General features: G+C 43.7%; 1 protein-coding gene across 6 annotated transcripts in view; it reads left to right on the top strand.

Annotated features, from left to right (window-relative positions):
* The window catches only part of AMOTL1 (angiomotin like 1), a 120,280-nt gene that overhangs the window by 71,608 nt on the left and 34,507 nt on the right, over positions 1 to 14,165 (top strand). For all 6 annotated transcript variants that reach the window (XM_034758923.1, XM_034758927.1, XM_034758924.1 and 3 more), the window contains 2 exons: positions 3,020 to 3,164; positions 6,874 to 6,963. In XM_034758923.1, the coding sequence (XP_034614814.1) occupies positions 3,020 to 3,164; positions 6,874 to 6,963 (235 nt within the window). The remainder of the gene's footprint in view (positions 1 to 3,019; positions 3,165 to 6,873; positions 6,964 to 14,165) is intronic.

The following is a 14,165-nucleotide window of genomic DNA, read 5'->3' as shown; positions in this document are numbered from 1 at the left end:
TAAGCTTTGTTGTAACGTGCGTTGTTTGCCTGGACTGCTCAAGACCTGAATGATTGTGTAGGAGGAACTCTTTGAGTTGGCTTCTTAAATACCTTCATGCTGTTTCACATCTGATACTCCTTGATGAAACAGGAGCCTTGTCTTATAACAGGCTTATTCAAAGTGATACAAGCTACAAAAGTGAGATCTTGGAAGAGTGTTGCCATTTTAATAATGCAATAAAAATACTGTAATGATAAATAATAATTAATAATACATAGTGTGTAATAAACATGTCACAAAAACAAATTTTATATTTCCAAGATCTCTGCTTTTATAATTTATACTCAAGTAAAGGAGAAAATCCCTGGAAATATTCATTTTTAAGAGGGGGTCCACGAGACTTGACATTTTAGTGAAAGGGGTTCACAGGTTGTTAAAGTTTGGGAACCACTGTTCTAGAGTTTTCATGCCAGATGGGCTCTATTATAAGGAGAGATGGGCCCAGACCCAAAATTGCCAACTCCAAGTGTCCAAAAATCCTGAGTCAGGCCCTGAATATGTTGAGATTGGCTAAAATCTCATGAGATTGGAACAAATGATGAATTTGGGTTCTTTTAATTTGCCTCCTGATTTTTGAGCCATTAGGGTTCTTGTTTTCCTGCTTTTCTCCACAACCATGAGGTGTATAAATATAAGGCCAGATACTCAGTTGGTGTAAATCAGCATAGCACCATTTACTTTGCTGGAGCTATGACGGTTTGCACCAGCTGAGGATTCGGTCCTTATTTATAATTTTTTTTTAAATGAAAGCTGAGATTCTGTCATAATCCCAGCACTCCAGGAGCTGGTTATCATGAGATTCAGCGACACTGCAAACCAAACCCTGCTTTTGACTCCCCTCCTAGCACCCTTGGGCCAGGTAGGGATCTGAGTACACAGCTTAAGCCTATCTCTGTAATGGCTTGAATACCAAATCTGTCCTGGCCTAAATGCACAAAAGGAATTAAGTACCTAAAATCCTGTTTTAGACCCCTGAGTCCCCCGTTTTGGGGCCACTGCGATGTACTAAATTCCTGCTGTACGCACCTAAACTTGTTCAGCGCCTAAGTTTTGGCAGTAGAAATTGCCAAGGCACCTATGTCTTTGCCTCTGAGCTATTGTATGCTGCCTCCCTCTAGGTGTCTGGGTGTCCTAACCACCAGGGTAGAGTCATTCTTATGCTTGTGCTCGCTCTCTGGCACAAATAACGAGAGACAGACAGAGATCTGTATCTCAGGGTCCAATCTCCCTGCTTCAGTGATGCTAATTATTTAGCCACAGTGCAACAGTTTCCACTGGAGAGACTGAGGAAGCCCCACATTCAGAATATCCCATAGCCCAGTGGTTAGAGCACTCACCTAAGAGATGGTAGTTCCTTGTTCAAATCCCCTTTCTCCTTCGGGTGGAGGTGGGCTTTAGCCAGGGGTCTCCCACATCCTAGGTGAGTACCCTAGCCACTCTCCTCCTCCTTACTAACAACATAGGTGCCTACTGCCAAGAGAGGATTTACAGGTGAGAATCCCAAGCAGAGCTAGGTGCCTCCCTACAGCCTGGATTTAGGCACCTACCTCTGAGACTGGGTGGGATTTAGCACAACCCATCTCATTGGCACCTCCCATTGGCTAGCTTAGGCTGCTCCTCATCTAGTGTGCTGGTTTTTGTGAGTTGCAGTCCAAGGTGCCTGTCTCTCCCCGTGTATTGTATAGGAGCTTGGATGCCTTCCTCAGGATTTGTGAATCTGCTCAGTGTCACCATGCCAAATTCCTTTTGTGCATTCAGGCCTCTGCAATTTGCTTAAGTTTGGATTGGGATCTAGATTTCAACAGTCCAAGTGCAAGAGTGTTCAAATCCTGGCTTTTGCTTCAGTCCGTTAAAGCAGAAGTTCCCAACCTTCTTACTGAGATGACCCACCAACTGCATTTTGTCTTTTTTTGCAACCTATCATTATATATATGCACCCTCTGTCCCTGCACAATAACCCTAATCCTGGCCTGGTGCAGAGGGGAAGCCCTGGGCGCAAGAGGGTCGGGGGTTGGAGCGCAAGCCCAACCCCACTCACCTCGCAGCCGCAGCTCCTGTCCCCTCGGGGCCAAACCTGAGTGGCACTGCGAGCCCATGTCCCATGCTACAATGCCTGGAACAGGGATCCGGACCCAGCCACGCTGGGCAGGAGCTAATACTGTGGGTTGAGTGTGGGGTGGGCTCGTGCTCACCCCCCGTCTCCTCCCCCATCCAGGCCCTCCCCTTGGCACCAGAACAGGAGAAGTATGTTTGCCTAGGCCAGTACCTAGTAATGGATTAATCAGCCCTGGACATGACAAACCATCTAGGGCTCTCCTGTGACCTACTGGTGTTTGGAAACAGTGTGTTAGAGAGATAAGGGGCCAGATTCTGATCTCACTTACACCGTATAAATCAGGAATAACTCCACTGAAATCAGTGGATTACAATAGCTTAAAACTGATGTGAGATCTGAATGTGGCCCAAGACATTCACATTTGGGATCTGGTGTTCAGAGCAAAGTTTTGCATTTGGAATTCATCCCTAGTGGGGAAGTGATAAATCATGCCTCCCAAATCCCGTTTTTAAGAAAAAATTCCGCCCATTCTAATGTGCATATTTCCTCAGCACCCACTGAGGACAGCTTTCAAGTGGAAGCCTCTGTAGCCGAAGAAAGAAAATCAAACCACTATGTTACATAACCCCGTCCCTTGAGTTTTCTTGGAAGCATTTATCTGAGCATTGGCCAATGCCATTGGAGCAGAATGTTTTTGGGGTGGGTGGGAAGTTGATTGCTCAGTGCAATAGGGATGTTCAAAGAGCACAGGGATCAGCTTTGTCATCTGTCTATAAGAATTCCTATTATAGAATCATGCTGGTGTGAAACTTGGACCATGCATCACCCCGGCACACAAAACCCCCTGGGAAATGCTCCAAGCGAGTGTCAGAATGACATACATTCCTGCCCTGCTTTAATGGGAGGTCTCTCTCCTTTCAGTTTGAAATAGAAATTCAGAGGATTTCAGAAGCCTATGAGGGCCTGGTCAAGACCACCACTAAGAGAGAGTCTCTGGACAAGGCTATGAGAAACAAGCTTGAAGGAGAAATTAGGAGACTTCACGATTTCAACAGGGATCTCCGTGGTATGTTAAGTTCTTTACACATTTTTTCGCCCTAAGGGACATGCTGTATCATTCCTCAATTGTCAAGCTCCTAATCACCAGCCTCAGACTTTAGACAAACTGATTTTCATGTGTTTTAGGTAAACTGCTTTAGAAATCAAGTTCTGTTTGTTGGTAAAGGATAAAAATGCTCTTATTTTCCAAGTTACAAACAAGTCCCCCAGCAAACTACATGAGACAACTTTAAGCATTGGATTGTTGTTCTAATTCTTAAAACACCAATTTAACCTCAAGACCAAAATTATAAACTCTGCAGTAAACATCTAAAGGTTATTCTACCCAGTCTACAAATCTAATCTGTCTATAATGAGCTCAACAGCAAGGTATATAATATAATGTAATATGTAATATGAAATATAAGCCTCAAATAGGACTGTCGATTAATTGCAGTTAACTCACATGATTAACTCAAAAAATTAATCATGATTAAAAAAATCATCGTGATAAATCACAGTTTTAATTGCACTGTTAAACAATAGAATACCAATTGAAATTTATTAAATATTTTTGGATGTTTTTCTTCATTTTCAAATATATGATTTCAACTACAACACAGAATACAAATACAGTGCTCACTTTATATTATTTTTATTACAAATATATTTGCATTGTAAAAATGATAAACAAAAGAAATAGTATTTTTCAATTCACCTCATACAAGTACCATAATGCAATCTCTTTATCATGAAAGTGCAACTTACATATAGACTTTTTCCTTACATAACTCCACTCAAAAACAAAACAATGTAAAACTTTAGAGCCTACAAATTCACTCAGTCCTACTTCTTGTTCAATCACTAAGGTCTGGTCTATACTACCCGCCTGAATCGGCGGGTAGAAATCGACCTCTCGGGGATCGATTTATCGCGTCCCGTTGGGACGCGACAATCGATCCCCAAATCGGCGCTCTAACTCCACCAGCGGAGGTGGTAGTAAGCGCCGCCGACAAAAAGCGGCAGAAGTCGATTTTGCCGCCGTCCTCACAACGGGGTAAGTCGGCTGCAATACGTCGAATTCAGCTACGCTATTCACGTAGCTGAATTTGCGTATCTTAAATCGACTCCCCGCTGTAGTGTAGATGTACCCTAAGACAAACAAGTTTGTTTACATTTACGGGAGATAATGCTGCTGGCTTCTTATTTACGTCACCTGAAATTGAGAAGAAGGTATTCGCATGGCACTTTTGTAGCGGGCATTGCAAGATATTTACATGCCACATATGCTAAACATTCGTATGCCCCTTCATGCTTTGGCCACCATTCCTGAAGACATGCTTCCATGCTGATGATGCTCGTTAAAAAAGTAATGCATTATTAAATTTGTGACTGAACACCTTGAGGGAGAATAGTATGTCTCCTGCTCTGTTTTACCCGCATTCTGCCATGTATTTCATACAATAGCAGTCTCGGATGATGACCTAGCACATCTGTTCGTTTTAAGAACACTTTCACTGCAGATTTGACAAAATGCAAAGAAGATACGAATGTGAGATTTCTAAAGATAACTACAGCACTCGACCCAAGGTTTAAGAATCTAAAGTGCCTTCCAAAATCTGAGAGGGACGAGGTGTGGAGCATGCTTTCAGAAGTCTTAAAAGAGCAACACTCTGATGCAGAAACTACAGAACCCGAGCCACCAAAAAAGAAAATCAACCTTCTGCTGGTGGCATCTGACTCAGATGATGAAAGTAAACGTGTCGATCCGCTCTGCTTTGGCTCGTTATCGAGCAGAACCCTTCATCAGCATGGAGGCATGTCCCCTGGAGTGGTGATTGAAGCATGAAGGAACATATGAATCTTTAGTGCATCTGGCACGTAAATATCTTGCGATGCCGGCTACAACAGTGCCATGTGAACGCCTGCTCTCACTTTCAGGTGACATTGTAAACAAGAAGTCGGCAGCATTATCTCCTGCAAATGTAAACAAACTTGTTTGTCTGAGTGACTGGCTGAACAAGTAGGACTGAGTGGACTTGTAGGCTCTAAAGTTTTACATTGTTTTATTTTTGAATGCAGGTTTTTTTGTACATAATTCTACATTTGTAAGTTCAGCTTTCATGATAAAGAGATTGCATTACAGTACTTGTATGATGTGAATTGAAAAATACTATTGGTTTTGTTTTTTACAGCACAAATATTTGTAATCAAAGATAAATGTAAAGTGAACACTGTACACTTTGTATTCTGTGTTGTCATTGAAATCAGTATATTTGAAGATGTAGAAAACATCCAAAAATATTTAAATAAATGGTATTCTATTATTGTTTAACAGTGTGATTAATCGCGCGATTAAATTTTTAATCACTTGACACCCCTAGTCTCAAATGCATTACAAACATGTAAAAGCCACATTTTCAAAGAGCTTCCCATTGAATAGGCAACATTGGTAGACACCCTTTTGTGAGTGCAAATGGATGTGCACGTTGTATAATTGTGTGCCTATCCACTGAGTATGCACAGATTCCTCTTTGTGCACTTGTCCAATGAAGGCCCTTTAAAAATGGAGTCATGATTTACTCAGCACAGCTGGAGGTTGGTAAGTTTGACTATCACCATTTTACAGATGGAGAAATGGAAGTGAAGAGGCAGTAAGGTTAGAGCCAATGGAGCAGTGGGGTCCAGGGAGGTAGAATGAGTAGTGCCTGTGTGGTGGAGGAGGGTATCACATGTCTCTTTAAGGGGAATCACAGTTCAAAGCAGCACTGTTGCTACTCTGGTACTAGCTACTGGTCAGGAGTGAGGCTATCCCCTTTGTGGAGTACAGCACTACCAGCCACAGCAAGATTGCCCTTGCACTTACAGGGTGAGGTTCACCCTTGTACAGAGGCTGGCACAATGCTTAGGCACCATTTCATTGCCCCATCGTCCTCCAAATAGTTCTTAATTGGGGCTAAAGCATAGGCCTTGTGCTGGCCCTCAGCCTGGAGCTGAATTTCACCTGGAGACCACAAGCAGCCACATTGGAGTACTTCATACCATGATCCACAGTGCTGCAGGCATTCAGGTCTCCTATTTCCTGTACTGTTAAGCTCAGCCTTTCATCTCCTGAAGCTCGACAAATTCAAACAGGAAATAAGGGGCACTCTTTAACAGGGAGGTCAATTAATCATTGGAACACATTACCCAAGGATGTAGTGGATTCTTCTTCACTTGACAGCTTTAAATCAAGTCTTTCTCAAAGAGATGCTCTAGCTCAGTGCTTCTCAACAACTGGTCCGTGGACCAGCGCCAATCCCTGAGATCTCCCCGACACAGTTTAGGAAGGCAACAAACTGGTCCCGGGTATCAAAAAGGTTGAGAGACACTGCTCTAGCTCAACCACAAGTCATTGGGCTTGAGATAGGAATCACTGGGTGAAACTCTATAGCCTGTGTTATGCAGGCAGTCTAACTCAATGATATAACGTTGCTTCTGGGTTTCAAATCTATGAAGGGCTGAACTCTGCCAACCAATAAACATCTTCTTACCAACCAGAAACTAAAAGATTGCTCTTCTGTAGGAGTCCAGGGCTCATCCCTCACTGTTTGATATATACCTCAGCCTCTTTCATTTTAGTATCTCCCTTTTGAGCTTCTATTTATACCATGCTGCTGGCATGTATTTTCTTGGTTGTTGGCCTATAATTTTATATACGTATATTTATACTTAAAGTATTTCCTGTTTATGTGCAGACCGACTGGAGACTGCCAATAGGCAGCTAGCCAGCAGAGAATTTGATGGGCATGAAGATAAGGCAACAGAGGGCTTTTATGCCTCTCAGAGTGAGTACTGCATTCATTTCTTCTGAAGATACGGTTTTTAACTGGAGTGGCAGAGGGAGCTTAGTCATCATTTTTGATTGCCTTTGTGGTTAGGTTTTACTTAGCTAATTCGTTGTGTAACCTTATTTCAGCTACCAGACTAGGTTCTGTAGCCTGTTGTTTCTCTGTGCACCAGAGCCATCCAACAGGAGTGAACGGTACACACAAATTAGCTCATTTTGATTAAATATTTACTTTAAAATGTAAAATGTTGCTTGCAGGGATAGTGCCAGAACACACACATCTCAGAGAGGCCAAATTCTTCTCTCAGTTGGGATAGGTTCAGAGTAACCTCCACTGACTTAATTGGAATGACTCAGGATAGATACCAATGTGAATGAGAGCAGAATTTGGCTCCTTCTTTGCAGAAGGGAACTGGAGGGACAGTGGTCGTACAACTTCTTGTGACATCCCAGGCATGCATTTCCCCACCGTTTTAGGTTTCTATATTGGTGGAATGCTCTGCTGTTCTGATACAGAACAAAAACAAATGAGAAATTTCCCACAAAACAAAATTCTGGAAAAAAAAATAGTTTTGGGTCAATCAAAAAGTTTTGTTTCAATAATATCGCAACATTTCATTCTGATTTTGACCTTTTAAATCTTTTTAAAAATTAATCTAAAAACAACTAATTTTTTTTTTTAAAGGTCATATTGAAATGGAAAATGAAAACATTCCATTCTGAACATTTTAAAACGGGACGTTTTGATGTTATCAAAATATATTTTCTTTTATTTCTGAACAAAATTTTGTCAAAATCAACACGTTTTCTGAAATGTTTCGATTTCTGCAAAACCAGAGTTTTGTGTCAAAACCCCATTTTGATGAAAAATTTCCAACCAGCTGTATCAAAGGAGCTTCAATGGAAACTCAGGGTGTTGAAAACCTCCCTGGTGTTATACAGCACCTTGTCGGATTTGATCCAATTGAAGCAAATGTCCTCTATGTGACTTAGTCTTCATTTTTGTGTGTGTGTTGATGGTTTCCTTGGATGCTAGCATGTGACTATATAGCATTGACTGCATAACAATGTATGCAGGAGGGCAGAGTTCAAGTTGCACAGACAGCCTTAATTTAATCAGTGGATGATTCACTTTGCAACTGTAGTTTTCTTCTAACATTGTTTTTTTAATATGGAATTTCCTACATTTAAAAAAAAAAGAGAAATAGGGAAACAAAGAAATTCTACCATGTGCTGCTATTTGCTAGTAACACTAGAACGCTCTGCATTGCACAGTGTGTGCAATCTATAAGGCAGGAGCCTCATTCAGTGCCCACCTGTCTATAATGTGTTGACTTTTTCTTTCTTGTACAGTGCTTAATAAATACAAAATAGTTCTAGAGGTTTCAGAAGTGGTGTTCTTCAAGTAGATGCAGCCGTGTATTCCACTTATGTATGTGTGCTCCCAGTGCACCGGAGCCTGAGAATTTTGCCTCATAGTACCCGTAGGAGGGCAGCACTCACGCCTTGTGGTTGTAGCACCTCCCCTGGCTATATGAGGTACAGTTTCCTCTCACTGCCTGTGGCTGGAGTCGGAGCTCTGTGTGGTTTTCAGTGAGTGACGCTGCTCTATGTTGCAGGGCTGGCGTCTCTCCCAAGAGATGAAGAAGCCGTTCAGTCTCCTGGAGTGTGCCGAGGAAAAGGTCTCATAAGACCAATTGGGACTGCTCCAGGTCTCGTGGAGACTCTTCTTCTTTGTCTAAGAGGAATATGGACTGGCGCCATGCAACTGCCAGCATGCGGGATGGAGCAGGCCCTTCAAACTGCTCCCCAGTACCATGTAGAGGCATGGGGGAGTTGATACTGGTGCCTAGGATTGCCAACTTTGGTTGGATGTATTCCTGGAGGTTTCAGCAGATGTCATAATCTTTAATTAAAGATTAATCTTTAATCCCTGGAGGCTCCAGGACAATCCTGGAGGGTTGGCAACCCTACTGATGACTCTCGTTCCAGCTCTGAAGCATCCATGGAGTCTGGTACCGATGCCAGTGATGCCAGCACCGGGTGTTTACACGCTGACTGTATACCAGGCAGCAGCGATCTACTCTGCCTATCAGTTCTGGGCTTCCCACTCATCCAGGACTTTGCTGGGGTTATGACATCCACGACCTTGTTGGCACCGTCTGGGCTTGTCTCAGAATCTTGGGGTCCATGGACGACAAACCTGATTTCCAACTGCCACAGACTGCAGAGTTGAGGCCAGTGCTGGGCCTGGCACTGAGAACCTCCTCTGCACTGGTGCACTCCTTAGCACCGACGTTGTCTTGACAGCAGATCCTCTCTTCCATCTCAGCACCATGTGCTGCATCAGGACCGCTGCTGAGGTCAGTACCGACACCGCTCCTGACACCGGATGTAACTGTGATGTATTTGGTGTCGGCTGTGCCAATTCCATCAGCAGCACTGCTACCTCTTTCCTACTAGGTAGCTGGTGAATCAGACCAGCTCCTTGCTCCTCAAGGCTAGCTTCATCGCTGTCCCCGGAGACTCAGGGCTCCTGAGGATTCCGGTTGGGGTCTTTCTCCTGCTCTCCCTCACCCGACTGATGCCGAGACCAGTTCTCTGAAGAGCACTGGTACAGAGACACGGGCCCCTTGCCTAGAGTCTCCTGGCCACCAGTGCCCTACCTGTATTCCAGTGACGACCTTGGAATCTTTGGGATGGTCCTCAATCTCAGAAGTCACATTCCTCACCCTGTTTCAGAGCAATATCATGGGGTACGTCTGTGGTGGTGGTGTTCCACTGTGAGTTCAGACATCGGTTGAGCTTCCCTTCTCAGAGTTGTCCTGTCCAGATCTGACAGTTCAGGGCAGGACCCATCCCTAGTGGAACTGCTGCTTCATCATTATCCCTTGATGATTTGAGGGTACCAGGTTCCTCTTCTCCCTCAGCGCCTGAGGACTTGAAGGCCGACCAGGACCTTCTGCAATGTGTGGCTGCTACCTTGGACATCCAGGCAGCATACCTGCAGGAGAATATTCACAAACTACTGAATATTCTTCAGCCGTCTTCCCTGGGGACGGTAGCCTTCCCTATTAACGATGAACTCCTGGAGCCTGAAAACATTCTTTGGAGTACTCCGGCTTCAGTGCCACCTGCAGCGAAGCATTCAGAGAAACACTATTTTGTACCTACACAGGGTTTTGAGGGCTTCTGTTCCCTAATTCCCTGGTTGAGACTGCGGTGAATGATGGTGCCTGGCAGGGCAGGTGTAAGTCTGTGCCCAAGGACAAGGAATCCAAGAGGATGGACTTAATTGGTAAAAAAAACCCATACCTCCTCTTCCCTGCAAATGTGTGTTGCGAACCAGCAGCCATTGCTATCCAAGTACAATTTTATTAATTGGACAGCTATGTCTAAATTTGTACACCAGTTACCTGAAGCCTCCAGGGAGGAATTTCGAGCGTTGGGAGCTGATTTCTATTTGGTGGCCAAGATCTCCTTGCAATCAGCTTTGGACATGGCAGGTACCTCGGCCAGAGTTATTGCCTCAGCGGTAACGATGAGAAGGTGTCTTGGCTGCAAAATTCAGGCATTGCTTATGATGTGCTGCAGACTATTGAAGACGTGCCTTATAAAAGTTGTGTGCTTTTTCCAGAAAAGACAGCTGAAACCTTGCTCTCGTTTAAAGACTCAAGGACCACCCTATGCTCTCTTGGGGTATATACTCAGGCAGCATGGAAACATCATTTTGACAGTCGGTGGCAACATCAACTGTACCACTTGCAACACTCCTTTGGGCAATCCTTCCTCCGCCGACGCAACAAGACTACCCAGAGCGGGTCATAGATCCCAGAGGCAGAGGCCATCAGGTCCTGGGTTTGGCCAGTTGACATCCTCCCACAGCATCTACCAAACATCTGTTTTGATTTGTATGTCCAGGGCAGTGATCTAGTCATAAGAACATAAGAACGGCCATACTGGGTCAGACCAAAGGTCCATCAAGCCCAGTATCCTGTCCTCTGACAGTGGCCAATGGCAGGTGCCCCAAAGGGAATGAACAGACAGGTTATCATCAAGTGATCCATGCCCTGTCACCCAATCCCAGCTTCTGGCAAACAGAGGCTAGGGACACCATTCCTGCCACATCTTGGCTAATAGCCATTGATGGACCTATCTTCCATGAATCTATCTAGCTCCCTTTTGAACCCCATTATAGTATTGGCCTTCACAACACCCTCTGGCAAGGAGTTCCAGAGGTTGACTGCGTTGTGTGAAAAAATACTTTCTTGTGTTTGTTTTAAACCTGCTACCTATTAATTTCATTTGGTGGCTCCTTGTTCTTGTATTATGAGAAGGAGTAAATAACACTTCCTTATTTACTTTCTCTATACTACTCATGATTTTATAGATCTCTATCATATCCCCCCATAGCCACCTCTTTGGGACTTTTCAGCTTGGAAGTCTTATTAATCTCTCTTCATATGGAAGCCATTCTATACCCCTAATCATTTTTGTTGCCCTTTTCTGAACCTTTTCCAAATCCAATATATTTTTTGAGATTGAATTCATTGGAGCAAATGCTGATTTATACCATCTGAGGATTTGGCTTGGGATTTCCAACTGCCAGCCATGCTAACTCCACCTGGGATTTGAAAGTCATGCTGTGTTCTTTCTGGCTCATGCAACATCATCAGTAATAAAGATGCTACAGTGGGAATGTAGATGATAATTTTGTTGTAGGTGCACAAAGCAGAAGGCAATCTAGCCCACTCTTCCATAGCTGTGTTGGCTCTGCAGCATTAACAGATGTCATTAGACCTGTAGATGGTGTTCTGAATACAGAAGCGGGTCTGTTGAATAAGAAGATACCACTTTCACACAGGCCTTGTCTATTCTGAGGACAGATTCAAGCAAGGATGGATTACACCAATACAGTTTTCAGTTTATAATGCCTTTGCCTTTCGATACAAAGGGTCGACACCAGTGGAGCTAAACTGATGGCTGGGCAACTGATGGTTAAAATCTCCAGTGTAGCCAAAGCTGTAGTCACTGTTCTGACTACAACTATGCTTTAAAATATGGTTTTATTGACACATAACCAGAAGTAATGATGTAACCGCATGCTGTGCTCTCAGTGTATCACTGATAAAAATTCACAGCTTATGAACAAACATTGCTCTTTGAGATCACATGACACAAATTGGTGTGGATGCCTGGAGTGTCTACTAGTCTAGACCAGAGAGCTAAATGTGACAAATATGATGTAAAGCTTTTCCAATAATAGAAAAAGAGGGGGTACAGAATTTACGAGCTGGGCCATCTTTATTTATATTTTGTGGGCAGCTATTGCCTGCAGAATAGATTAGCTTGATATGAGAATATTGGTTGAGTATTCTGCTATTGAGATCCACAAGGAATTTCCCTTTCTCCAGATGTAATGAAAATCCCTTTGCAGTCCAGGTTTAGCAGGGACCTTGTGATTGATGTCACTGATATGGTGTCATTTATAAGTCTTTTCTATGGGGCAGAACACAACTTTGGCTTGCACTCTGTTGCAAGCAAGGTCTGGTGTTTTGTGGGCCCCTTCTGTACATTCTGTTACATCTTTCGGTAGGAGCTGCAGCCAGAAGACTGCAAGCTCTTTGCAAATTGGTGACTAAGTTGCAGCCTGAGTGCACTCAATATGGCTTCATTCATGTGTGTCTGTATGTATTGAGATCTACATAATTAAAAGAGACAGGTTGCGGTGATTGAGAGGGTAGCCACCGGGGTTCCATAGGCTATCAAGAGTGAAGTTCCTATCATCTATGCCTCTCATTTTGATAACATCTGAGCATCTCACCATCTTCAATGTGTTTATCTTCATAACACCCCTGGAAGGTGGGGACATTTTGTTATTCCAGTTTTACAGATAGGAAACTGAGGCACAGAGCGACTCAGTGACTTGTCCTACATCACACAGGAAGTCTGTGACAGAGCCAGGAATTTAACCCAGAGTTCCCAAATCCCAAACTAGTGCCCTTACCGCTGGACCATACTTTCTCTTGGTTTTTTTAATCAGATTAAGGGCCAAATTCTGCTCTAGGTCACACTTGCTATCCCACTGAGATCAATGGGGTTGCCCCAGTGTATAATCCAAAACAGAATGTGGCCATAACAACTTTCATTCTGAATCAGAGTCATTTACCTCATGGTGTTTTTGCAATCCTGTCTATTTTTTAGCTAATATGGTATTTAATTCTGGATTATTGCTCTTTATTTATAGCTGTTAATTGCGAAGATGCCGTGCAGAGACCCTGCCTTTCTCAAGTGTGAATTCCTGTAATAATTTAGTCTTTTATCAGTCTTGCAGCCCCTACCATGGCTAGCTCTCTGATGAGCTTTGTCACGAGCACACCATCTGCAATTGAAATTGCAGAGGGAATTTTGGAGGGTAGATTGTAATTACAGCTATGGAATTTGGCCAGGACACAAGGGTTAAGACTGCTGCTCTTGTGCAATGGTACCTGATTTTCAAAATACCAGAGGCCAGGACTGTGCACATACAGTTTCACTCCTGTTGTGTGTATATATAATCACTGTAATTGTGTGTGCAAGTGTGGGAATTTCACTCAGCCCTTCCCATCTGTGCGGTGAAGGGATGAATGTGAATAGAAGTTGAACCACAGAAACAGGGATGGATTGACAGAAAATGGGGCCACTCACCAAAACTTTGCTGCCCCGCCTCAAAAAATCACCCTTTTGCTGCATAGACTCCTGCTCTTGCTCTGCCCTAGTGGGCTCCCTGATATTACCCCCTCAACCACCCTAGATAAACTCTGGTACCCAGTTTGGTCCTCACCTGCCCTCCCAGGGGAGTCACATCTGTGTCAGTGAAGGCAGAAATAAACACTTCGTTCCTCCATGACACTTTGCCACATCAGGCCACTCAGATTACTGGACTTCTGGATCCAGAGACCCTGCTTTAGTCTTATCCTATTGGGATCAGTGGCTACACGTTCAGAGTGAGGCATGCAGTCTGGGCAGCGTGGTGAAAGCTTGTCCTACTGCTCTCCGTGCTGTATGTCTTTGATGGGTAATCAGGTCTTCAGGCCTGGCAACTTGGCCCCTTTCCGTTAGAAAAAAAATATGTAAAGCCTCATTCTGTGTCTCAGCAGTGCAACCCCGTTGAATTAGCAGGATTGGTGGAGTGCAAGCCCAACCCAGTACTTTGAGAAT

This window comes from Trachemys scripta, chromosome 1, assembly GCF_013100865.1.
Source record: "Trachemys scripta elegans isolate TJP31775 chromosome 1, CAS_Tse_1.0, whole genome shotgun sequence".
Classification (NCBI taxonomy): domain Eukaryota; kingdom Metazoa; phylum Chordata; order Testudines; family Emydidae; genus Trachemys; species Trachemys scripta.
The sequence above is the reverse complement of the archived record's forward strand: the minus strand, read 5'-3'. Positions and strand labels throughout refer to the sequence as shown.